The sequence below is a fragment of the Phaeoacremonium minimum genome, assembly GCF_000392275.1.
Source record: "Phaeoacremonium minimum UCRPA7 unplaced genomic scaffold PA7_03_scaffold_110, whole genome shotgun sequence".
In the NCBI taxonomy this organism is placed as follows: Eukaryota; Fungi; Ascomycota; class Sordariomycetes; order Togniniales; family Togniniaceae; genus Phaeoacremonium; species Phaeoacremonium minimum.
The window spans coordinates 94,191-117,674 of NW_006921017.1; the positions used below are offsets into that span (position 1 = coordinate 94,191).

General features: G+C 52.6%; 11 protein-coding genes across 11 annotated transcripts; 4 read left to right on the plus strand and 7 right to left on the minus strand.

Annotated features, from left to right (window-relative positions):
- Positions 1-443: 443 nt before the first annotated feature.
- On the minus strand, positions 444-875 carry UCRPA7_1513 (hypothetical protein; the record flags this gene model as incomplete). Its single annotated transcript, XM_007914093.1, has 1 exon — positions 444-875. One exon carries the CDS (start codon positions 873-875, stop codon positions 444-446), a length of 432 nt encoding a protein of 143 aa, XP_007912284.1.
- A 501-nt stretch (positions 876-1,376) lies between these two features.
- On the minus strand, positions 1,377-3,113 carry UCRPA7_1514 (putative purine permease protein; the record flags this gene model as incomplete). Its single annotated transcript, XM_007914094.1, has 3 exons — positions 1,377-1,626; positions 1,680-3,022; positions 3,111-3,113. The coding sequence occupies 3 exons, from the start codon at positions 3,111-3,113 to the stop codon at positions 1,377-1,379; spliced, it is 1,596 nt and encodes a 531-aa protein (XP_007912285.1).
- Positions 3,114-5,105: 1,992 nt separating this feature from the next.
- Positions 5,106-6,493, plus strand: UCRPA7_1515 (putative c6 finger domain protein; the record flags this gene model as incomplete). Its single annotated transcript, XM_007914095.1, has 4 exons — positions 5,106-5,441; positions 5,557-5,691; positions 5,761-6,433; positions 6,483-6,493. 4 exons carry the CDS (start codon positions 5,106-5,108, stop codon positions 6,491-6,493), a joined length of 1,155 nt encoding a protein of 384 aa, XP_007912286.1.
- Positions 6,494-7,015: 522 nt separating this feature from the next.
- Positions 7,016-8,098, minus strand: UCRPA7_1516 (putative 5-methylthioadenosine s-adenosylhomocysteine deaminase n1 protein; the record flags this gene model as incomplete). The annotated part of the gene is made up of 1 exon (XM_007914096.1): positions 7,016-8,098. One exon carries the CDS (start codon positions 8,096-8,098, stop codon positions 7,016-7,018), a length of 1,083 nt encoding a protein of 360 aa, XP_007912287.1.
- A 1,402-nt stretch (positions 8,099-9,500) lies between these two features.
- On the plus strand, positions 9,501-10,591 carry UCRPA7_1517 (putative leucoanthocyanidin dioxygenase protein; the record flags this gene model as incomplete). Its single annotated transcript, XM_007914097.1, has 2 exons — positions 9,501-10,240; positions 10,306-10,591. The coding sequence occupies 2 exons, from the start codon at positions 9,501-9,503 to the stop codon at positions 10,589-10,591; spliced, it is 1,026 nt and encodes a 341-aa protein (XP_007912288.1).
- Positions 10,592-10,909: 318 nt separating this feature from the next.
- Positions 10,910-11,880, minus strand: UCRPA7_1518 (putative signal sequence receptor alpha chain protein; the record flags this gene model as incomplete). Its single annotated transcript, XM_007914098.1, has 3 exons — positions 10,910-11,201; positions 11,251-11,696; positions 11,809-11,880. 3 exons carry the CDS (start codon positions 11,878-11,880, stop codon positions 10,910-10,912), a joined length of 810 nt encoding a protein of 269 aa, XP_007912289.1.
- A 671-nt stretch (positions 11,881-12,551) lies between these two features.
- UCRPA7_1519 (putative x-pro dipeptidyl-peptidase (s15 family) protein) lies at positions 12,552-14,324 on the minus strand (the record flags this gene model as incomplete). Its single annotated transcript, XM_007914099.1, has 1 exon — positions 12,552-14,324. One exon carries the CDS (start codon positions 14,322-14,324, stop codon positions 12,552-12,554), a length of 1,773 nt encoding a protein of 590 aa, XP_007912290.1.
- Positions 14,325-15,747: 1,423 nt separating this feature from the next.
- UCRPA7_1520 (putative aldehyde dehydrogenase protein) lies at positions 15,748-16,746 on the plus strand (the record flags this gene model as incomplete). Its single annotated transcript, XM_007914100.1, has 2 exons — positions 15,748-15,882; positions 16,210-16,746. The coding sequence occupies 2 exons, from the start codon at positions 15,748-15,750 to the stop codon at positions 16,744-16,746; spliced, it is 672 nt and encodes a 223-aa protein (XP_007912291.1).
- Positions 16,747-18,128: 1,382 nt separating this feature from the next.
- Positions 18,129-19,140, plus strand: UCRPA7_1521 (putative aromatic ring-opening dioxygenase family protein; the record flags this gene model as incomplete). Its single annotated transcript, XM_007914101.1, has 2 exons — positions 18,129-18,284; positions 18,346-19,140. 2 exons carry the CDS (start codon positions 18,129-18,131, stop codon positions 19,138-19,140), a joined length of 951 nt encoding a protein of 316 aa, XP_007912292.1.
- Positions 19,141-19,322: 182 nt separating this feature from the next.
- UCRPA7_1522 (putative mediator of rna polymerase ii transcription subunit 5 protein) lies at positions 19,323-19,913 on the minus strand (the record flags this gene model as incomplete). The annotated part of the gene is made up of 1 exon (XM_007914102.1): positions 19,323-19,913. The coding sequence occupies one exon, from the start codon at positions 19,911-19,913 to the stop codon at positions 19,323-19,325; it is 591 nt and encodes a 196-aa protein (XP_007912293.1).
- Positions 19,914-21,588: 1,675 nt separating this feature from the next.
- Positions 21,589-22,817, minus strand: UCRPA7_1523 (putative mediator of rna polymerase ii transcription subunit 5 protein; the record flags this gene model as incomplete). The annotated part of the gene is made up of 2 exons (XM_007914103.1): positions 21,589-21,672; positions 21,729-22,817. 2 exons carry the CDS (start codon positions 22,815-22,817, stop codon positions 21,589-21,591), a joined length of 1,173 nt encoding a protein of 390 aa, XP_007912294.1.
- Positions 22,818-23,484: the final 667 nt, after the last annotated feature.

Below are 23,484 nucleotides of genomic sequence, written 5' to 3' on the forward strand. Positions count from 1 at the left end.
AGGTGTTTCGGTCCGGTCGTAAAGGAGCATCTACAGGCGTTTAAGGGTTTGCTTGTCTAAGAGAGTGACTTCACTTCGCTAGATAAAGGCGTTCGTTTTCACAATTAAGAATATTTAAAGGTATAGCAAATTGCGTCCATGGCAAAACAAGTATATTCCTCTTGAAGGTAGAGCATATTTCCTTGCCGAGACCTAGATGAAGTTCGAGCCCGTATTTACTAGCAATCAAGTGTTATAATCCGAGTTTAGGAGTACAATCGAGTAATCCATGGGCAATAAAGCAATTGCCCAGCCAGTTCCAACGCCGAGTCCCCCTTGAGTCCGCCCGTCCAATGATCAAATATTGCGAGGTATCGAATATCTCCCATAAAATGAAATTCCTCCCCGGTCTTATAGCAATAAATGGAGATATGAAAGCTGTGATGGAAAGATCTTCCGTCAGCTTACTCCTCTCCCTCCGCCTCGGCATACTCTTCCTCGTCTTCCCCCTCTACCTCCTCCTCCACCTTGTCATCGCTCTCGGGAAGGGCTTCCTTGATGGCGGCGGCATCAGACTTGCGCGGCCGACCAGGCTTGCCTGTCGCCTTTGGTTTCGGTGGTCTTCCGCGAGGTCGCCCCGACGGGACATAGGGCTTCGTCTTGCGCTGCGAGGGATCCAGAGGCGGGCGACCACGCGGTCGGCCGGTGCCACCTGTGGCCTTGGGCTTAGGCTTGGGCTTGGTGACTTTGGCTCCGTCCTCCTTCGGAGGTCGGCCGCGGCGTTTGACGGGCTCGGCCCCGTTTGCAGCTGAAGTTGCCTTGTCTTCTTGCGTCTCAGCACCGGCTTCAGCCTTGGATAGGCGACCTCGGCGGGCAGCCGGCTTGGTTGGCGCCATGGTGATATACTTCTGCTAGGCGACGTGAGCCTTTGTTCTTGATTGATGCTGAACTCTGAGGTGATAATAACCTTCAGTAAAATATGCGAGCGCGTGGCCAAGTGTAATTGATCACAGCCGAGGGGGAAGAAAGTTGATGGTGAATAGAGAAGTTGTGTTCTTTTTAATTGCAATTTACATCTGGCAGAAGTCGATGAAACGCGTCGGTTGGGAGTGTGTGCAACAAGGTCGCGCCTGCAGGTAGGTACCTCCCTCTGTTGTTAGTGGCGTTATCGGAAGCTGCAGCTAGCTTATCGTGCTAGTAAACAGGGGTAGGTAAGCTGCCTTAGCTGAAGAGCTAGCGCCAGGGGTAGGCAGGTGCTTCACATGTTACTTCCTCAGAAACTCCTTTCGTTGTAGTTCAAACATATTCATTTTTATGATGATAGATCTCCCAAAGCTTCTCTATTAATTACGTATAAATCTATTGGGCACTTGGGTAACAGCGCATATCCGGGGTTTTTAAGCCCTGTGCTCTTTGTCGAGGACGGGATGGCCCGCTGCATCTCTGATCCAGTCATCCATCTCACTTGAATCATTAGGCAGAACCAGGTTGAGGAAGACTCCAATGACAGCCGCGACAATGAACGGCGTCTCAACAATCAGGTTGATGCCCTGCTCGAAACCCGCCAGATGAACGTTGGCACCACTGTAGTCAAGGATCTGGCCGAACCAGTCTGGTTGGACAATATCCATGAAACCAATACCCAAGCTGGGATTGTGTCAGTAAGTTTCGTAGGTTCATATCAGCAATAATTGGCTTACCTAGCAGTGAGGATAAATCTGTTCCTTCGCGTGAAGGGCACTAGACCAAGGACTCTGATACCGGCAACGGCAATGGTGGAATAAAGGAAGACCTGCATGCCTCCAAGCACCGATGGCGGCATCGAGCCAAAGACGGCACCAAACTTGCCAAAGATACCCATGAGAATCAAGAAGGCGGCAGCACACCAACCAGCCCGGCGGGAGGCACAGCCAGTCAAAGAAATAACACCGTTGTTTCCAGCCTGAGACACCATCGGCGGGCCAGTTCCCAATGCGCTGATCAGACTGCCCAGACCATCACAGAGAATGCCTCCCTGGATCCTGGAGTTGAACTCTGTTCCCTCGATATCAACGTTGCTAATTTCAGCCGTGGCAAGGATATCAGGCATGCAGGAGACAGCTTCACAAACAAACATGATCAGCAGAGGTAGCACGAGCGCGCCATCCACAGAGAGGTGGAAAGTGTGCACCCAGAGGAAGGTAACAGCCGGCGCAGCCCGGATGTTAGAAAGATCCCAGTATCCAGTCAACCCCGAGATGAGGCAGCCGACGAAAAGACCAATGATGACGGAGGAGGACTTCATGAGCGGTGATCCAAACTGCTCCACCAGAATGATCGAGACAAAGACGCTGAAACCGAGACCGATCAACTTCGGGTCACCCCAGCTCAGAGGCTTCGGGGCACCGACATTGGGGCAGAGGGCGTAGTAGCCGGTGCCGTCATGGCAGTTGCTGCTTCCGCCCCAATTTTGCATTCCATTGCTGATCAAGTAGACTCCAACAAGCAAGAGCAAACTACCTGTTACAATCTTAGGGAAGATCCTGTTCAATGTCTTCGGCGGGACAAAGGACATGAGAATCTGCACCCAAACTGTGCACAAGATGGTCCCCAGGATTGCACCGTAGGCATCCGGGCATGGCAGTTGGGTTCCGTCCTCGGCGGTTGGGCAAGTGCCATTCTCGTAACGCATAGCAGTGTAGTTGAAGGCGATAGGTAAGATGTCGAATGTCGGGCCAACTACGGAGAGTAGGCCTGTCCCGATGAAGAACGGAGTCTTCTTCAGATGAACCCGTGTCACCTGAAGGGCGGTCGCGATACCAGTGCAGATGAAGGCCGCTGAGACGAGGTACTGCGTTTGAGCCGAGTTCATATAAAAGGCACCGCCAGCAATGGCAAGAGGAGGGCTGACGATTGAACCAATCATGGAGAGGGCATGTTGCAGACCGAGTATGACGGTCAGAACAATGGGAACCTCATCATTCAGACCATAGAAAGGGGCCTTGTAGTCCTTGTACTTCCGATTGAGCGGCCAGATGTTCGGTGTGACAAGATACACATAGTCCTATGATTAGGTTAGCAAGTGAGGTTCTCACAGACATTGAGCTAGACGTGCATAATCGCCAAGCCACCCAGCTTTACTGGTGGAGTACCATTTCAGGTACTGCCATTTGGCTCTCCAGCCGCCCTGAGCCACTAGTCCCTGCTCGGGAAGAGGCTCATCGACAACATCGTTGGACATAGCGACTTTCTCGGAAGAGGCGGCAGTCGACGCAGCCATTGTCAGTCCGGTCGGATTCACTGAGGCTCGCAATGAGTGAGGCACAATGTCCAGCTTCCGGTGAGAAGCGCCATTGGGCAAACGAGGATGTTATATTATATATCCGCGTTACCTATGTGTTAATAATGACTGGTCAACGAGATCCATTGTCAAGGAAGCCGCTGGACCCCTATCACAGCGCGCAGACCCGCTGTCGATCGCCTCCGGATCCAGACCGTGGCAGCTCCCGTATCTCAGAGCCGCGTGGGTGCTGATAGGCGCGACTCATGCAGAGAGATATGATATCTCTGTCGGAGGTGGCCGGCTCCACCTCCACTGTTGAATCTGGCCTAGCGTCAACTGGTTTTATTTGCTACGCCGCAGATTTAGTCACCAAGACTTGTCAAAGCGTGCAGGCACAAGAGCTTCTGGAAGACCTCCCGACTGGAGGAGCCATCTTCAGAGCAACTTCTATTGCCCAATGAGACAATGCAAATATCATTTTACAGACCTCAGTGACAGACACATATTATGGTAAGGCTAGCAGTGACACTTCTAACATATGAGAGCCATTTCAAACTACAGCAGCTCATTTGAAGAGTCATGTTTGGACGATGATGATCATACTGATGAACGTCAACCGTGTCTGTCAACAGAGCAAGAGTGTCGTGTAGTAAGGTAAATAAGGAAACTGAAACTCAGTTGACTCAATACAGGCATCAACACGCTCTGAAGTAACATACTATATAGTAGAACATTTCACATTCAACAAAACTCCCTCTACATAGATAATTTTCATGTTCTGGAAAAGAGCCACCTCGGTGGTAGTGACATATCATTGCATTCGGAGAATAAACAACAAGTGTTCAACCTGTCTTTCCCGAAAGGATCTTGAGATGGAAGAATGGGAAGGATCATTAAAAGTCCCTTCCAAGATGGAGCTATACCTTCTGGGCAATTAGACTCTCCCAATGAGCCTTCTTCGGCCCATCTTCCGTGCCAAGACTGCACGTATGTCGGTCGTCAGTCCTGAATAGGTGGTATTACACGTTTTACGAGGAGCCATTTTGAATTCGAGACGCGGGTGACATGTGGTTCGTGGAACAAGCGAAGGATTTGTCGACCCTTTGTCAGTCTGCCTGCTAAAGGACGAGGCAGTGCCACCTGGCACTGGCGCCAATCCGCGTTGAGAAAAACGCAGCGCTCCGATCGCTCTCCGCAAAACCACCATTCGTCAAAACAACGTCGATCAATGACCAAATGGTCATTTTTGACGCTGGGCGGCACGAAGTCAGTTGCACAACATACGCTTGGAAACAAGGTTTGGACGTGTAAGGCTGAGTGTCGTATACCGACTGGGATAATTACCTAAGTCTCCTCCTGCCTTCAGCTAACAAACAGTACGTACTGCTGTAAATATCAATATGAAAGAAAGCCATATCCCCGAAAATGTTAGGTGAAATCTACTTGCTCAGCACCATCGGCCAGTCTTTGGATGCATTTGAGTTGAAGGCTTTTCAAAATGGCTGCTCCTTTGAAGTTCGAGTTCGTCGTCCAGAGCTTGGAGGAACCGGACTTGTCTAAAGATACCAAAACTAAGATTCGCCGACAAGCGATGAAGTCCGTTGTCCATGCACGCAAACAATCCACCAAAGCAGTCAATCGAGCTTGCCGTAAAGAGTCGTCTAGCTCAGGCAGCGTGGGCGACAGGACTGAGGATGCAGTGACCGGACCTACAAAAAGCACTCGCAACAAACCTGACCGTGGCAGGAGGTCAGAAGCTTCGTCTCACCAGCCAGAGGTGCACTCTCCGCTAGTCCACTCACCTTCTGGGAATCAAGGGTTGGTTCCAGAGACATACAATTACACAGACTCACAGGTCCCCAATATGATGCCTTTCAGTGGACTGGACCTTCTCATTAGCGCATACGGCATCTATCCGCACGATCTGTCTTCTCTAACGACGATCCATCATAATATCGTTGTTTGCGATATTGTGCGGGATGACCCAGGGGGAGCTCGCAACTTGTTTTTCCAGAGAGGAGACGAGGACTCGAGTTACTTCGCGTTTGTCGGACAACGTTACGGCCAGTCTGAATGTCTAGATGCTGCCCTTCGTTGCCTCTTCAGCAAAGCCAAGTCTGTTCTCGTTCCAAACAATACGATTACGGAGGCTGCCATCCTTGCTCAATATGGATATGCACTATCAAGCCTCCAGGCCGCCGTGAGTAGCCCGTCGTGGGCTGACCCCGAGGTTCTCTGCGCAACGAATGTTCTGGCTATATTCGAGGTAATTTCATTCGCATACGTTTCAGTGCATCAGATTAATGGAGGTCTAGCTCTTCAACCGTGACACGCCCCATTTCTGGAAGCAACATATTGCTGGAGCCGCCCGATTGATCGAGGCGAAAGGTCCAGATGCTTTCAAGACTGGATTTGAGAAGAGTCTGCTTACGGCTCTCTGCTATCCCCTCGTAAGTTTCCTTTCCATGCCTCGAAATAGTCGAAATGATGTACACATCAGCTTAGATGATTTCCATTAGATTTGCGAGAGCTGGGTCAATGCAGAGCCATGCTTTCTGGTAGAAGAGTCCTGGCGGGAAGTCTTCGATTCTATCTATGACAGTGAGGATCCCTTGTCAGAGAGAGGATATCTGGCAAAGGAACACTCCATTGGCATGGCGAGAATGCCAACTATTCAAAGGCGCGCTTTCGGCGCCATTGCACAAGATCTGGATCCCTCCAGTCCCGATGTCAAGACCCTGGTCGATGAGCTACGGGACATGCATCGACAGTGTCAAAGATGGCGTGCTGATTTCGTAAAATACTTGGCATCCTACGGAAAGATGAACATGGACACATTCGACACTGGACTATCCCTTTTCTGCGGTGCCGGTATTTGGAACGTGCTAATCACTCTGTTCCTCGCCGTTCTTGATCCAACAAACCGACAGGCACTGCTCGGAGAGGCGATAGAGCGCTCGTGGGAAGTGATACACGGCCACCGAGAGCTCCCACCTATCCGAGAGCGCAGGTCGCTCTTCATGGCTCAGAGACAACGCATATCTGAGGCGACTGTACTTGCCGCACCGGTCTTGAAGGAGGCTATAGGCTCGGGCAAGCTGATCGAGATGTGGAGAGTCATGTTCTGGTTCAGGGCGATGCAGCAGGCTGAGCAAGGTGCCATTCCTGAATTTGAACCAGATAACGATTCACGTACGAACGCAATCCTGCCGCGCCCTGGACAATCAGCATTTTTTCTTAGAATGGGTTTAGATCTGTTGAGTCTGAATTAGTGCTATATGTGAAAATATATCTATGATTACATCTACCATTCTGGTAGAACCTTCCATGAAGACGGGCTACAGTAAACATCACATGCCGTACTCCTCCACAGGTATAATAACAGTTACCACATCGAGGATAATGATACTGAGTGACAAGGATCGTGACACTTGATCAAAGCTTTGAGATGTTCTTTTTGATACCACGAATCTGCCAACTTCGATTTAAGTACTAAGTATTTGGTTGAATAACTTATGATATCCTTGATAAACTACTATCTATTATTTGATGCAAAGGAAGAATGAATGCTTAAATTGTGTCTAGAACACATGTTTACAGAATATCAAGCATCTAGTAGCACTAAAACTGCAGTGAAATCACTCGCAGATAGAAATCTACGTACCTGCATGGTGGAGTGGGGCATTGGAAGGCCCCCTTGCCCTATCCTTGCCAAATTGTCATGAGAAATCGGGACGAAGAAATCTATGCATTGGCATCCGAATGGCTTCACTTTTATTCATACGTCCAGTCGGCTTTTTGCGTGGCTTTAACGCCACTCCTACTTTGTATGCCTGTAACAGCCCTCCGAGCCGCCTTGATGATCTCGCCCTCATCAATATCAACAAGCTTTCTATCCTCCACCAATATCCTACCATCGACCATGACTAGCTCTACATCTCTCCCAACACAGCTGCCAACCACCAGATCTACCGGGTCAAGCCCACCCTGCCGCACAGTCTCCGGATCCCACGGCGCAGCCCAGCTTCCCCTGAGGTCCAGAACTACCAGATCGGCCTTCTTGCCTACCTCGATGCTGCCAATCTCCGTCGCTAAACCAAGGGCTCGAGCACCGCCTATCGTAGCCATCTCGAGCGCCCGGTGAGCACCCACACTGCCCGCATCTAGCGTCACACCCCGATGCAATATGCTCGCTAGATGCATCTCGCGGAGCATATCGTAGGAGTTGTTGCAAGGAGCGCCATCCGTCCCCAGTCCCACACTCACGCCGGCCTTCAGCATAGCAGGCACATCCGCAATCCCAGACGCCAGCTTCAGGTTGCTGGTCGGGTTGTGCGCTACGCTGGTCCCCGTCTCCGCTAGGATGGCAAGGTCCGGTTCGCCGTCTAGGTGGCACATGTGCGCCAGCACCGTCTTGCGGCTCGTCAGCCCTGCATCCCGACAGAAAGCCATGGGCGACATGTTGTACACATCGTGGAAGATGGGCAGGTCGCCGGGTGCTTCGGCGCAGTGCATCGTGATGCCGATGTCGTGCGCCTTGCACGCCTCTCCGACCTTTGCGTAGCCATCCAGGGGCGCGCCGCGAGGAGTCCCACACGCAGCCCAGACCTGTAGGCGACCATCGCAGGAATCGTGGTGTGTCTTGTGCGCATCGAGTAGTGAGTCGATGCTCATGTGATGGACGTCACGGTCCCGAGCATCTGTGACGCCGAGCGCCGGGTTCGTCTCGACGAATTTGACCAGCTTGCCGAGACAGGCGCGGATGCCCATCTCCTCTACCGCACGGGCTACATTCCCCACGCCGCTTCCGTGGGTCAGCATCGCCTCAAGGAAGCATGTTGTTCCCGACAGCAGCATTTCTGCTATAGTGAGTCGGGCAGCCGCATATCCATCATCTCCTTGGTAAGACGCTTCGAGAGGCCAGATGCGGTCGCATAGCCAGGAGTGCAGTGGGAGGTCCTCTGCTAAACCGCGAAGTATTGACTGTGCCAGATGGGCATGAGTGTTGATCAGACCGGGTATTATGATGCGGCCGGGAAGCGAGATGGTCCTGGTGTCAGGGGGTAGAGATGTAGGTGCTTTTGAGGCAACATGTAAGATTCGAGAACCTGAGATGAGTACACATCCATTGAGTATGACACGCCTTGAAACATCGACTGTGATGATAGTTACGTCCGTCAGGAGGACGGTCTCGTCTGTATTTACCATCTTGGCTCAGCTTGTGATTACACGATGTAGTAGGCAAGACCAACAACAACGGAATCTCATCCACCTGAGTTGTCAGATCTCCCAGAATTGGGGGCAATTACAAGAGCATAAAAGTGAGGTAATGAAAACTCGGTCTATACAGGGAACATAAGAGGGTAGCAGACATCCCCAGCATTCGTCGACCTGTGATGGTTTACCTTCAAGGTTGACGCGACTCGTGATCACTCAATCACAGCACTTGGGTAGGTTGCACCCCGCGCAATGCTCTATCAGTGGAAGTCGCCGATGGCTCGGCCGAACAGCGTCGCAACTTGGAATTGCAATGACACAGAAAAAGGTCATCACAATGATTCACAGTTTCATGATGCGGCTCTTCCGGCCTTTCAAAGCAGAGCGATGCTGTGGAGGTTGGACGGGCTGATGGGTCCTGAAGGATGAAGTTTACAGTGGAGCAGATTGTGTTAGTTGGTTGCGGCGGGCTCCGGATGTGATAAGACAGCGTGAAGAACCACCATTGGACGAGAGACGCAGCGATAGCCAACCTCTACTATCGCGCCTATTCCAGTAGCCTGGGAAACGCCAGATTCTCAGATTGCGGGGAGCACCGTTGATACCAAAGATTACACCAGTGGCGACGAGCCTCAATCCCTGGGCCCACGCAGTCTCGGCTCACGGAACCAGTGGCTTGCGGAATCTGGCGGAGACGCCCTCGCAAAAGTAAAAGCTCTTACGTGAAAGGGCAAATGAAATAAGGCCAAGTCGGCCGAAAGACTAACACTCTGAAGGCCAGATAGCCACGAGTGAGCTGGAACTCGCCGCTGGGTGGATGGGGGAACAACAGACAGCTCTCATCTTAAACCCATTATGTTCCCATCGTGAGAATCTCCATGGTTTAGCCTTCTTTCAACACAAGCTTCACTTGAATATTTGTATGGGTATTTGCCGCCTTTGACTCGAAGTTACTTGATACCCGGCACTCTGTTAGTCAATCCTCTATTCTACCTACATAGACGTCTCCCCTGCGTAGTGCCGTTCTTAGCCAAATTTCAAAATGGCCATTCAGAGCAAGACCAACTACTCCAGCCGGACGATCCCCAAGATCTCCCTGCATGACTTTGACAGCCGGATCGATGAGATCACCACGGAGCTCATCACCGCCGCCGAGACGGACGGCTTCTTTGCCCTCGTCAACCACGGAATCTCAGTAGACGAGGTTGAAGACCAGTTCCTCGCCGCGGAGCGCTTCTTCTCGCTCCCTGACGAGGTCAAGGCCACCGTGCCCTTCAGCCACCTCAACGCCGGGTGGGAGAAGAACGCGCAGATCCGGCCCTCCACCGGCAAGGCGGACCAGAAGGAGAGCTACCAGATGCAGTTCGGCTCCAACATGGACGGGCTGTGGCTGCCCGAGGACGTCATCCCCGGCTTCCGCGAGCAGAGCCTGGCCTTCATGCGCAAGGTGCAGGGCGTCTCGGAGCGTCTGATGGTGTGCTTCGCGCGCGGCCTCGGCTTCCCCGACGACTACTTCATCAAGGCGCACAACGTCACTCGGCCCAACACGCAGACCGTCCTGCGCGCCCTACACTACTTCCCCGTAGACCCCTCCGTGCCAACGCCCGAGGGCTACTACCGCGCCGGAGCGCACGTTGACTGGGACTTCCTCACACTCCTATTCCAGCGCGCGGGCCAGAGCGGCCTCGAGATCTGCCCCGGCCGGGAAGTCTTCACCGAATATGGCATCGGTGACACCTGGACTAAGGTCGAGCCCACAGCCGGTGAGATCGTCTGCAACATGTAAGGCAAACTCAGCGCACTGCTATCTCCAGACACTTGAGAACAAGGTGCTAACCCCCTCACAGTGGCGATCTGCTCATGTCGTGGAGCGATGACCGCTTCAAGTCGACCTTCCACCGCGTCAAGACGCCCACTGACCCGGCAGTCGACTACTTCGGTCCCCGCTACAGCCTGGCGTTCTTCAACCAGCCCAACACTGATTGCGAGATCCAAGGCCCCCAGAAGAAGTACCCTATGGTGACGGGCAGCCAGTTCACCGAGGCCGCCATGAAGCGCAACTATGATACCCTGCAGAAGACCAAGGCCATGGACGCCCCCACCGCGACGCCGATGGTCGCAGCCGCATCGTAAGGAGCTTTCGTCAGGGGGGATTGGGTAAAAGTTGGACACTGCACATAATTCTGAAGCTGTACATACATTAGCACTGCGACGAAAAATTAGCCATTGCATTGAACTTTTATATATTGTACAAAGTCCCCGCGCCGCGATCCACGGCCGCTTCTTGCTATGCTTCATTTTTTGCCCGCCCTCAATTTCCAACACCACCACCCCGCCCAATTTTTGCCTGTCCCAGGCATGTATGTTGTAACACGTAGATGTTGACAAGAATTTCTTGCTCCGTTCTTTTCGCAGAGGGATAATTCGGGGATGCGGGTGTGAGTCGCAAGTCTACTCGACGACCCTGGTCTTGGACTTGGCGCTGGCGCTGCTCTTGACGCGCTTGGCGACAGGGCGGTTGATGTGGTGGTCAGGGATCCAGGCCTCGTCGTAGTCCTTGGAGGCGCCGGTTGTGACGCCAGTGGACTCGGAGCCTGAGAGGGGCTCGGAGACCTCCACGACCTTCTTAGTCTTGGTGCTCTTGGTGCGCTTGGCCTGAGGGAAGAGAGCCTCGATCCACGTCTTATAAACGAAGTACAAGGTAGCTCCGAAGAGACCAGTCAGGAAGAGGTAGAGGAAGATGCTGTGGGCCGTTAGCAAGTCAATTGGAGCGAGTCGGAAGAGAAACGTACATTTGGGGGTCGAAGATGCTGGTAGGAGGCTCAACGATGCTGGCGGTGCCGCTGTGGGCTTGGATCTGGAAGACCTGGCCCTTGCCATTGCTGATAACAGCGAGAAGATCAAGCTTGACATCCTGAGGCTGCATGTCGAGAAGGAACTGGAAGGGAAGGTTCTGAGACTCTCCAGCAGGGATGCTGATATCGTAGCTCACAGCGGACAGATTGCGGAGGACGCCAGCCATGGTCGGGGCATCTTCGGGCAAGGGCTGAGTGGTCGACAGCATCCCTCCAATGAAGGCAACGGTGACAGGCTCGTCATCGAGGTTCTTCACCTCGACAACGGCCTTGGTAGCGCGGCCATTGACAAGCTTCACGCCGAAGATGTCCGAGTCGGGGAATGTCGTAGTAACGTCAACCTTGAGCTCGGGAGCTTGGGCGGAGGTGGTCAAGTCATCTGGCTGATGTAGAGAAGCACGGTCAGCAGCTGCGATACAACTGTGGCAATTGCAGGATGTGGAGCTGCTTTTCGCGATGTATTCGACTTGGACCCTTAAGGAAGCATTAACTTACGTCAACTTGCGCGAAGACCGAGGCGACACGGAGAGCCAGGAGAGCAAGAGTCGAGAACTTCAGAAACGCCATGATGCTGGACAAGAGAGGCGGCGGGCGAAAAGGAGATGGAAGAAAGAAGGAGAGTTCAGGTGTACGGGGGATGAAGCATCCAAAAGTGGCCGATGAGATATTGTCGGGAAAAAGGTGGTTAGTTACCCCAATTGCTCTCGTGTGTGTGTGGTGGGTGTGCGTGCGTTGCAATGTGGCCTTCCGACAGCTTTCTGCGCCACCGCCGACTGGGGTTCTCCCTTAGCGTCTCGACGTTAATTCCAGCCTCATCGAAATGAATTCCAATGTTACCTTATCTGTCTCTTACCTCCACAGCACTCCTTAGCTTCAAAGGCTTCCAGCCCTGACCCGCCCTTGCTTCCACCAATCATGCAAAACAAAAAGCTTCTGGACTCTCAATTGCAGAGCTCTAGAACCATGGAGAAGTCACTGTTCCGAAGAGAATCGACAGAAGATGGCTTCTTCAGCTGGTCGAGTTTTAAGATAGATAACCATAACACTTTTTCAATTCAGTCTATTGGCAGCTACAGACAAGTGATTCCTCACCTCAACTTGCCTTGCGATATCTGGCTTACATTGATTGCGACAATATCTATTTTGAGGGAATGATAGGCAAAGTCAGGTAGTTTTCTCTATCCTCTCCAAAGTGTATGTGATTTAACCCCGCAAATTTCGACGGAGGTCTACGATCGTCAGTCAGTTGGCCGGGAATCCTTGATACAATGCACATACCTGTCAACTTCAGAATTATGCTGGAAGACTCCAGATCCTTGCGTGTCACCGCTCGCAACCTCTAATATGAGCTTGCCTCCCCTTTCCACCACTACGTTCGTGGGCCAGATCTCCACGTCCACCGGGTAGATCTCCCCAGCCTTGACCGGAAGGACGTCTGTCGACAGGTACTCCCGGTGCGGCAACCACGGTCGGTGCTTCGGATTTTGATCGTGGACTTTTCTCATGCTCGCCCTCAGCCAACCTTTGCAAAGTGGCACAGGATCGCCAGCCGTTCCTGTGTAGAAGACTTCCTTCCCAGCTGGGTCTATGTGTCTCAGTGAGAGGAAGAGATCTATATCGCTCTCTCCTTCGCTATGTTCCGGTGTGACGGAGACATTCAAGTGAGCCAATGGATGACCTGTGATCTCTGTATCCTCTTCAAAGGGCGCCGTTGTGAACTGCACGGCTTGAGGACTATCTAAAGTACCAAGGGCTTTATAGGATATGGTTTTTGATTCCTTGCTCGGTTTGCTTGTCGTAAGTTTCTGGTCGGGATGGAGATGGAACTGGGTGTATTGAGTATTCGGCAGTGGCCATGCACTCTCATCTCGCTTTGGGAAGGCCTTCTCCTTTTCAGAATCGTTGAAGCCAACGTTTCCTTTTCTTAATGTCAGAGTCACGGGAGGCACCTTGCCCGGCACACTCCAGCCAACCCGGTCCTGTCCTTTTAGGAAGGCATCCAGGAAGCTCTTCTGAAGCTCGACTTCCTCGTGGTAGTAGAATGGGAGATCGTGGCGTCCCGTGATGAAGCGCAGGTACTTGAACTTAGAGCCGGCGTGTGTATAGCCTTCAACATTGCCTCGCAGGTGGAGCAGAATACCGCCCCAATTCGCAACGCTGAGGAGTGGTACCTCAATATCCTCAAGACGATACTCCTTGCTAGCATAGTACTCATCATCGCGAAATCGATTCTCCTCGTTGTCTTTAGTCTGGTCGCGTCTGTTGGCTACTAGGACTTCATCCGGCAGATCACCTTCGATGGTGTCCTCCTGACCCCTAGCGCCTGGTCCGTCTGGCGGGAACTGAAGCTTTGATCTGCCAGCCTTGCCGTATTGGTTTACGAGCACTTGCCGGTTCCACCAGAAACCGATGAACTTGTTCGAGAGGATCCCACCATGCCGGCATCGGTCCCGGTAATAATCAGACATGCCTTCCCAGGGGATTATAGCAGCCAGGCCTTTCGGCCGTCTTGCCGCCACGCGCCACTGCGATCCGCCATAGTAGGATATGCCCAAAAGTCCAACTTTTCCAGAAGACCACGGCTGCTCAGCAGCCCATTCCACTACATCGAAGAAGCACTCACTTGTGCCCCTGCTCATGGTGTCCAGCAGCCCAGGGCTCTGACCGAGACCTCTCTCATCGGCACGGACAATCACATACCCTTCCCGGCACCAATAGACAGGATCCGGAGTCTCCCATGCCGAGTACTTGGACCGGTGTTCCGGGTTGACCTCATCAAAAGAACCTTTGTGGAATCTTTCATACGGAATATCCTTTCCATACGGCCCGTAAGTGACGAGAACCGGGTATTTGGCGCTGGGGTCTGTGGACAGAGGAATATATACGTTGGCACGTATAGGTAGTGGAGAGGCTTTCAGAGGAATCGATACGTTCTTCATGAATGTAAGGCCGGATTCCTTATCCTCCGTGACGGACTGGATGTCCTTGATAGGGGGTGTTTTAACATCCATTTTGATAGCAAATCTTACAGGTTCGAATGTAAATGAAACTTCTCGTCCCGAATGCCTGCCCAAGCATATTTTCTAAGCTCCTGTAGCTTGCTTGTATAATACCAGGAACTTCTCCGAGTGCTCCTCGGCCGGCGGAAGGTGGGGGCGGGGAATGGTAGAGCTTCAATAACTGATGCATGATGAGCCTAGTAGACCGAGTGTACGGAGCCGATGTGCTTCTTTTCTTTGAGTTTCAAAGGTGTTCATTTACTTGGTGTGTTTTCGATTATCATGTGTCCTGACTGATAAGATTTGATTCTGTCACTGGTACAACGCTTGCTTCAGATCTTGTGCGTAACAGCAGACTTTCATAACATACAATACAAAACAAAACAAAAATAACAGACATCACTTGCAGTTTGCAATCTACATATTTAAGTGAATTGCTTCTTGTAACACAAGACTGGCACTGTAAAATATGGCTGTCTTGCTCTTATTCATCGACGCTGTAGCTCGTCTTCCACCGCAAACCGTGGACAACACAATTTCCTTCAGATTTCTCCGCCTACCTTGTATCTGAAATACTGATCGTTCCATTTTCCTCCTGTCTTCCTCCATACCCATGATGCAGTCTGTTAGGTTGTTATTATCAATGCGCACTATATCTCTGAGTGGCACAAAGGTCACTTACAGCTGTCAACCAAACACCATGTAGCATGGTGAATACAAATGCAGATTCCACGCCGTTAGATCCCCATGGCCGCTGCTCTCGACTTAATTGTGTATTGACCGGTCTGTATGGAGGGACTTCGCGATGCTGGTCGTCCCAGTCGGGCGGATTCTCGACCGGCGGCGGGATGTTGTCGCTATTGGGCGGCTCCAGCGGGCGCGACTGCTCGCCGCCGCTCAAATGAATGTTATAATCCTGTAGATAATCTTGCCGGATTGTAGTTGTGAGTGGATTGTCCGTCGTTGTTACAGACATTTTGTGTCGTGTTGCTGAACTGACTCCAGGAGGTTCAGGTGAGAAGAGAATAGTAGTCAAAATCGAGTGCAAAGTGGTTTGCCGCAACGAATGGAGTCTGCGCCGTGACTGAGCCGCAAGAAAGGAACACAGCTACTGAATAGGAATTATCTTACCGTAAGTACGACGTATTGGCCCTGAGGCGATCTGATGTTCGCAGATCTTCTCGTATGACCTGCCAGGTGTAGTGCTACACCCCACATTCCGACCCCCCGCTGCCACTCCCGTGTAAGACAGGCCTTAGCCAGGGTCGCATGCCGAAGAGCTCTAGATTCATGAAGCTCGGCTCGGAACGTTTGTTTTTGGAGACTACAAAGTCAGTTTCTAAGATGGTGAGCTGAATAGAATTCACATTGATCTCTTGGTCCCTTCTTGTTGCTGTTCCTGAGTCTCCTGAGATTGCCACCATAATCATTCACAATGGCATCGGCTCAAGACCTCGCTCTCGAACGACTGCAGCTAGCTGCCACTGACCGTCGCGCGGACAATGTTCGATATAGACAAGATCAGCTCCAAGCCCTACACAAAGCTTTGAGAGAGGCGGCGGCAAGCATTGTGAGCGCACTTCTTACGGACACGAAATCGAGCAGCGCGGAAGCAGAAACCCAGTATTATCTTGCATTGGAAGCTGTCAGACATGCCTACGAGAGCTTACATTTTGACGAAGAATTAGCAAAGGAATACTCTGTTGTTCACGGGAGGAACAACGAAGAAAGGCGGTTGGGAGTGGGCATAGTCATCATTCGACCGACAAGCCATACACGCTTCTACTCCATTATCACGCCGCTTGCTGCTGCCGTTGCTGCTGGAAACTGCGTCATTCTTGAAGTAGGCACTCAAATGAGATTTGACAGTTGTTTCAGTCATTAACACCACCTGCAGCTATCGGACACCATATCGCAAATAGACTCGGTTCTCCGGTCTCTCCTGCTCAAAGCGCTCGACTTCAATACGTTCTGTATTACCAAAACGGTTACGGACCAGTCAATATTAGACACTGGCATACTGGTGGATCAGACTGCCAGTGGCCCTCGCGCCACTCTTACCAATCAGCTTCTCTCGTCGAGCAAGGCTAGGGCAATAGCTGTTGTCGACCGGACAGCTAACATCGAGGAGGCTGCAAAGGCAATCGCAAAGGCTAGATTCAGCTTTGGCGGTACTTCACCATATGCACCTGATCTAGTATTGATCAACGAGTTTGCCAAGAAGGAATTCTTCGAGGCCTGCTCCAAATATGCCACGCTATCATTTGCAAAGGAGAGTACGATCAAGAAAACAAGTGGTAATCAGAATGAGGCGACTAGAAAAGCTGTCAAGGACGCGGAAGATAGAAGACAGGTATCGAGCTTTGGCTCAAATGACTTCAAACTGGTCGACATTCTCGACAAGTGGGTATACTCCATCTTTACAAAGACATAATAATTAATCAGTCTACAGGAACAATCCGCTCTTAAATATGAAGATCAGTGGTCGCTATTTGCCGATAGCAACCTGCTCAGGTCTGGTGGATGCTGCATTCGGACAAGAGTTTGAGTAAGGACCTCGTAAACTTAGTAAAGAGCAACGTCAATCCACTAACGTCTTGTGTAGAGACCCATTGTTGGCAGGATACTTCTTTGCAGAACCGGAGTCCGCGAAATATCTCTCGCAACACATCCCCTGTCACATATCCTGCATCAACCAGATACCCGTGCAGCTTCTCGCTGGACCAGCAGCACCAACTGCTCACACGCCGGATTTGTACTATCGGTATACCAAAGAAATGTTCAGCGTGCCTCGTCCGCAGTTTGTAGAACCGCCTTCAGAAACCTTCAAGAAGGCTGAAGAGCTGTTGGCTGGGTCGAAAGGGGTGTCCACGTCAAGCCTCCGGTCACTAGTAGTGAAGCCCTTGAAGCCGACTGGGCAACCCAAGAATGAGATTACTGGCTTTTTTGAATCTGGTTTCTTACTTGGAGCAAGCATCGCCTTGACTGCGATTTTACCGGTGGTAGGTTGGACTTCTTATGTCGTCGGAAGAAAAGGGTTTGAGTACATTGGGAAGCTGAGGCGTTAAGGAATAACATGTAAACTAGTACTATATCATATCCACTATGTTGAAACAATTACCCAGGTATTCAAGTTAAGTGTGAAATCAGATCCTAGTATCATGATAAAATATGCATCCCACTGCTTCATCCTTTAGAATGTTGTTTGTAATTGCCGGGTAGCATCAGGACAATGTCGAAACTCTCGAAGAGGAGGGTGACAGTCGCCACTCAGGAGGCCGCGTATCGCTCACGATGTGCAGCAAAGAGCAGTTCACCAGCTCGGATCTACAACGGAGTTTCGTAGGTCATCCGAGAGGCAAACACTGACACACATGCCACTGCCGATCACTCTGGACCTTCAACAACCTACACTAAGACAAAACCCACACTTTACCAGCTTCTCGTTAGCGTCGCCGAGACATGTCCACTCCTGCCGCATCCGCTGCCGAAGTCTCTGTGGGGAAAGCAATGCGGCTCGGAAAGGTGGGGGAATGGTCTCCAACTCCCCGTGTAAGTGAGACTCGGCCCCACTCGCGCAACATCATGACCGTTACAGTACACACTTTTCTAGAGAAGGCGAGAAGATGGAGTAAGCTGAGAAAGATAGATAACGACTCAGCTTTGAGAATGAAGTATTCGATAACTAATTAATCGTGCTGCCACTGTCCTCACTGCAATTCCTGCACAACTCTGTTGTGTTGAGTCTTTGATTCAAGACAAGCAGGTCGATCAGCTCAGCAACACGAACCGCGATTGAGATAGACAGCCGTCAAGATGGCGGTTGGCAAGACCAACTCGGCCGCGGCGCCTGTGCACCTCTTCTCGCACGGCACGACGATGATGCTGGGTGAAGAGTCCGCTTCAGCGAACTACTGGAAGAAGTGTGGCGACGAAGCACTTGCGCGTGGAGTGAAGCATATCGTGATGATGGTGAGTTCCTCTCTCTTTCCCTTGTCTTTGCTTCTATGAATCTCACCTAACAACTTCTCAGGGCGCACACTGGTCGACGTCCGACCCAGGAGTCCTCATCTCCGCAAACCCCAAGCCCGCCAAATCGCCCGTCGCATACGTCCACCCATCCAAGTACCAGTCGTACGAGCTCAACCCGGACCTGGACTTCATCCCCACGATCCAGGCGCACCTCTCCGCAGCGGGGATCCCCTCGCGGCCAGACCCGACCTTTGACTGGATCCACGACACGTACCTCGTGCTCGTGCGCATGTTCCCCGCCGGCTGCCCGCCCACCACCATCGTCAGCACAAACAGCCTCTACGACCCGCACTTCCACGCCGCCGTCGGCGCCGCGCTGCGGCCCCTGCGCGCCGACTTCGCCGCCCACCGGACCCTCTTCGTCGGCTCCGGCGGCAGCGTCCACAACCTCTACCGCAACGTCTGGGGCCCCATGGTCCGCCACCGCGACAACTTCGCCCAGCCCACGCCCCCGGGGCCCTGGGCCCTCGACTTCCGCCAGGAGGTCGTCGACGTCTTCTGCGCCGGCGCCTCCGCGCGCGTCCCCGCCGACGAGGCCGCCTTCGGGCGCGAGATCCGCAGCGGAGGGAAGGGGGTGGGCGGGCCGCTGCTGCGGCGGAAGGCGACGAGCCTGATGAAGCACCCGCGGTACCGCGATGCGCACGCGACGGACGACCACTTCATGGCGACGATGTTTGTGGCGGGGCTGTGTGGTAACAAGGCGGACGAGGGGATGGAGGGGGTCATGGGTGCAGAGGACTGGGAGTTGACGAACATGTGTAACTCACAATTCACAATAGGGAGTTGGGTGGAGTAAACTGAGACTCTTCACGTGCTTTAGCTTTTCATGTCATTGGAGTAGCCCACAGCCTATAATGACCTAGAACACCGTGTAATGATACATCGGGGTATTGACGCCTTCTGCCCATACAACCGTTCTGACCCATGCAATGTCTTTGTAAAATATTCACGAGCGCCTCAAATAACCTGGTACAGCTTCTAGCTGAGGTCCATTCCGTCCATCCCGTCCCACCCGTCCAGGGAACCCAGGCCACTGAAGATATCGTTGTCTGCACCCAGGTCCAAGCCTCCTGCAGAGTTTGCAGAAGAGGCACCCAGGCTTAGATCTCCCCCGCCGGTACCCAGACCTAGGCCCATGCCGGTGGTGTCAATGGTCATGGCATCATCGGGCACCGCTGATGCAGCAGCCGCAGCCGCAGCCATCGCATCATCAAGAGCCGCGCCCTCGAGGGTGCCCAGCTCTGTCTGAAGTACGGTGGGTGCCTGGGTAACAACCATCTGCGCCTCGACCTTTCTATAGAGGCGCACAACAGTCTCCGCCATGACGGGGTCGGTCTTTTGAATCTTCTTCCACTCTTCCGCTTCCCACTTGAGCGCCTCTCTTAGAGATATGCGACGTTGTGGTGATGCCGGGACGTTACCCGACTCATCCAAGAGTGAGATAGTGAGCGGCTGGTCATCGCTCGTGACATCTGGGGCACAAACGAGTGCTGTCCCAACATCGTACGCCACACTTCCGCTTCCTGCTTCCGTAAGTTGCTTCATCTCCTCCACAATAATGTGCAGCATTCGCTTCGCCCCCAAAAGTTTCAAGCCTACAAGAATCTGTCGATGTGTGTATGAAGTAGGCATGACATTGATACCGGGATGAAGTCCCCATTGTACCAGATTTTGAATAGTGTGCCTAACAGAGGCCGTCAGCCCCCCATTGGCAGTGCTGGTCCAGCTTTCGAGCTCGTTGTGATCAGCGCCGCCTGTGCGTCTTGATAATTGTATGTTCTCCTTAAGGGCTCTTAGCAGAGGCTCGACCTCCTGACTTTTGGGGTCTTGTCGCTGATATGTCCGTAGCGAATGCTCCAGTGGCTTAGCTACAATATTTAGAACGGATGAAAGCATCGTTGATGCCTCATTCGATATTTGATTAGGCTGCAGAATCAGCTGCAGTACTTTAACGATAGCCTTCTGTTCGGAAGGGCCGTCGGCCCATAAACAATCTGACAGGTACATGTTTGCCGTGACAAGAGACGGCAATAGGAATGTGTCCACAAGATCTAGCCGGATGTCAGCTATGGGACCGGACCCTTTTAGTTTGGGTACAAACTTACATTCAACACCGCTCTTCAGACTATCCTCAGTTAAATAGCCAGTGCTGAGAGCGAGGACGATGTTGTGAAATAGTGTGGGGATTAGCAGGTAAAAATCTTGCGGCGGACAGGATGACATCAGTTCGTCACCCAAGCCACCAGCCTCTGTGTCAAAAAGGCCATGTATCCAGCCGTCTAGATGGCTCTTCTCCTGGTCTGACAGGTCCTCTAGTGGTCTACTAAGATGACCCTTGCTGAGGAGCTTTGCTACGAAAGACTCGGGCGAACGAATGCCTAGATCCGAGGCAGAAAGGCTGTAACGGTATACAAATGCCAGAAGGAGAAGTAGTATCGAGCCAAACTCCTCGTAAACCGGCTGATACTCGCCTTGGTCTTCTTCATACCTCCAGTTATCCAGAAGCTCACAAAGAGGATGCAGGATGGTTGTCGGTTTGTCAAAGAGCAACATCACATCAAGAGCTAAAGGCTTCCGCGCGAGTTGGCTACATAGCATTTTGAGAGACATTGTCTCTTTCTCGTTGCAGAGCCGGGCGATCATCTGCAGATGTCAGCACCGATCGGAAGAAATAATCGGTTACCAGGGCGCCATACCTCTGTCAAAGCCTGGCAGACTGCCCCAACATTGCCATCCATGTTATCCAATTCTCCGATGAGGCTGTACATCCGATCGTGATCCGCTATGCACTCCTGGACCAGTTGATTTTTGTTATATCGGCCGCCAGCAGGCAAGGTCTGATACGTAATCTCGCCGAGCAGTCTCTCGATGCTCGTTTCAGGGACCAGGCCATGTAGGCAGCACGCGAAGCAGAAATCTTGTCTTACAGATTCCGTGAATGTGTTGTTCGTGTTAGTGACATCAAACATTGACGACAGCGTTGGGAAAGCATTAGTGTCAACCTGGCTGAGCGCTTGGGTGATGCAGTATTCGGGATTAAAAGGGTACATGGGCGATTGCATGCCCACAAAGGATGCCAACAATAAAGGCACCTTGTTGATTAAATATGATCGCAAAAGGTGTGCCGCTTTCTGTCCTTCATTGCGGAAAACAGCGTTTGCAAGGACGTCGAAAGAAGCCAATATGAGATCATTCGCAGTTGTCTGGATGTCACCCTTGAAGAAGTTAGAAGCGCTCATTTGTATCAGCATAGAAGAGTGCCCACCTGATATCTATTATGTAGGTAATTTATAAGAGCAGAATCATCGATCAAAGGCCGTCCAACCAACTGGGGACCGTTAGTCAAGCCACATCTTGGCTTTTCGGGCACCTAGGTCCACTTACAGAAGCATTGAGATAGATATATAACCCAGCACGGGTATTGGTGATGGGTAGTTCTGGGATGACAAAGTTCTCCAGACCCATTGTTGAATCAAGGAGATCGTCGATTTCCGCGTTGGCGGCCTCCTTCTTCTTGTCGACGGGCTCAAACCCAGCCAGAGTCTGCGTCCGAAATAGCTCCAACCTAGCTGCTATCTGGGATGCGCTCTGCAGGATCGACGGCACGAAGTTTGCGAGGCTCTCTGAGAGTGCGGCCCGCGGAGCTTTGGCAAACGGCTCGCTGAGGGCCGTTAGCATGACCGGGTTCTCACAGACTCTCAAAAGGAGCAGGACAAACGCAGCTCTTGCAGACTCCATTTCTTCGCGATTCTGCGGACTATGCAGCTGGCCCATGACATCCTCAGCGAAGGCCGTCGCAGCAGCCGTGAAAAGGTTCATCCATCGTGCCATTACAGCCGCCACCTCAGTAGCATCCCGCGCAGTCTTGATACCGGCCCCTTGGGCAACGGCCTTAGTCAGGCGATAGAAGATGACCTCCTCGGCGCTGTAGCTACTTGTCCACTTGGGCACGCTACCTTCCTCCGTGCGTCTCTCTCCGTCTTGCTTCTTGTCGCCATTGGCATGCTCCGCTCCGTCTTTTGGCTTGCCGTCGGCATCATGGCCCTGGGACCCCGACTGCGCATGGCTCGTGCTATATCGATAGAGGCCCCTCAGCACAGCGGGTACGTCCACGATGCGCAGCTCAAACAGGGACTGCAGATACTTCGGCACACGGGGGTCGAGGGTGTCTGTATTGCCTGGGGTGGGCCGCAGGACGAGGTCGGCGATGGCAGTCGGGGGCAGCGGGTGCTTAGCGGCCAGCAGCGGGACATACTGCGCAAAGGTCTCGGGCTCGAGGCGGGAGGCAATGGCGTGCGCGAAGAACCGCACCCACTGCTGCTCGCGGGCAGCCAGCACCGCGGCCGAGGCTGATGCCGGACCGGCAGCCGGCGGTATCGTTCCATTTCCCAGTCCCATCTCTATGCCTCCTCCTCCTCCTCCTCCTACTCCAACGCCAGCTCCACCGCCGCCCAGCTTCGCGAGGCTGTCCATCGCGGGTGGGACGGCATGCCAGGACAGCACGGGCACAGACGGTAACGGTAGTAGGGGTGGTCAGATACGAGCACCTGATGTAAGTAGTCAGGTAGACAGGTAGGTCGAGACGCGCCGATGTGGAGACTGAGATGGCAATATTGCTGACGACGACGGAAACCAAGTATGAACGAGATACCGAACGGGTAGACGGATAGATGGCTGGACAGACAGACGGGGCCAGGGTACGGTAGACGGATGTGCGCGCGTAAGAGAGAGGACGTTGGCTATCAATTGAGCGAGGTGATGAGCGGGCCCCAACTGGGTCGACACGAGGCGGAGAAGCTGAAACCCCACGAAAGAGAACGAGCCTGTGGAGTCATTAAGTGGGCGAGTGAGGCTATAGTTTGGAGGAGCAGCAGCTTGGAGGAAGCTGGCGCACGCAGGTGAGAAGCGAGCAAGCGAGCGGGCGGGCAGGGTGAAGAGACCAGCCAGGTCAGGCCAGAACAGGCGAGGCCAGGTCAGGTCAGCGTCAGCGTCAGGTAGGATGGTCAATCCTGACGAGGGCGGATGAGAGCACGCGCAGATGCAGATGCAGACAGACGCTGGATGAGGGACAGGATCGCAGTCGTAGATAGCTGAGCTAAGGTGAGGGAGGAAGCTTGTTGCGTGCGCGCGCGGGTAGTCC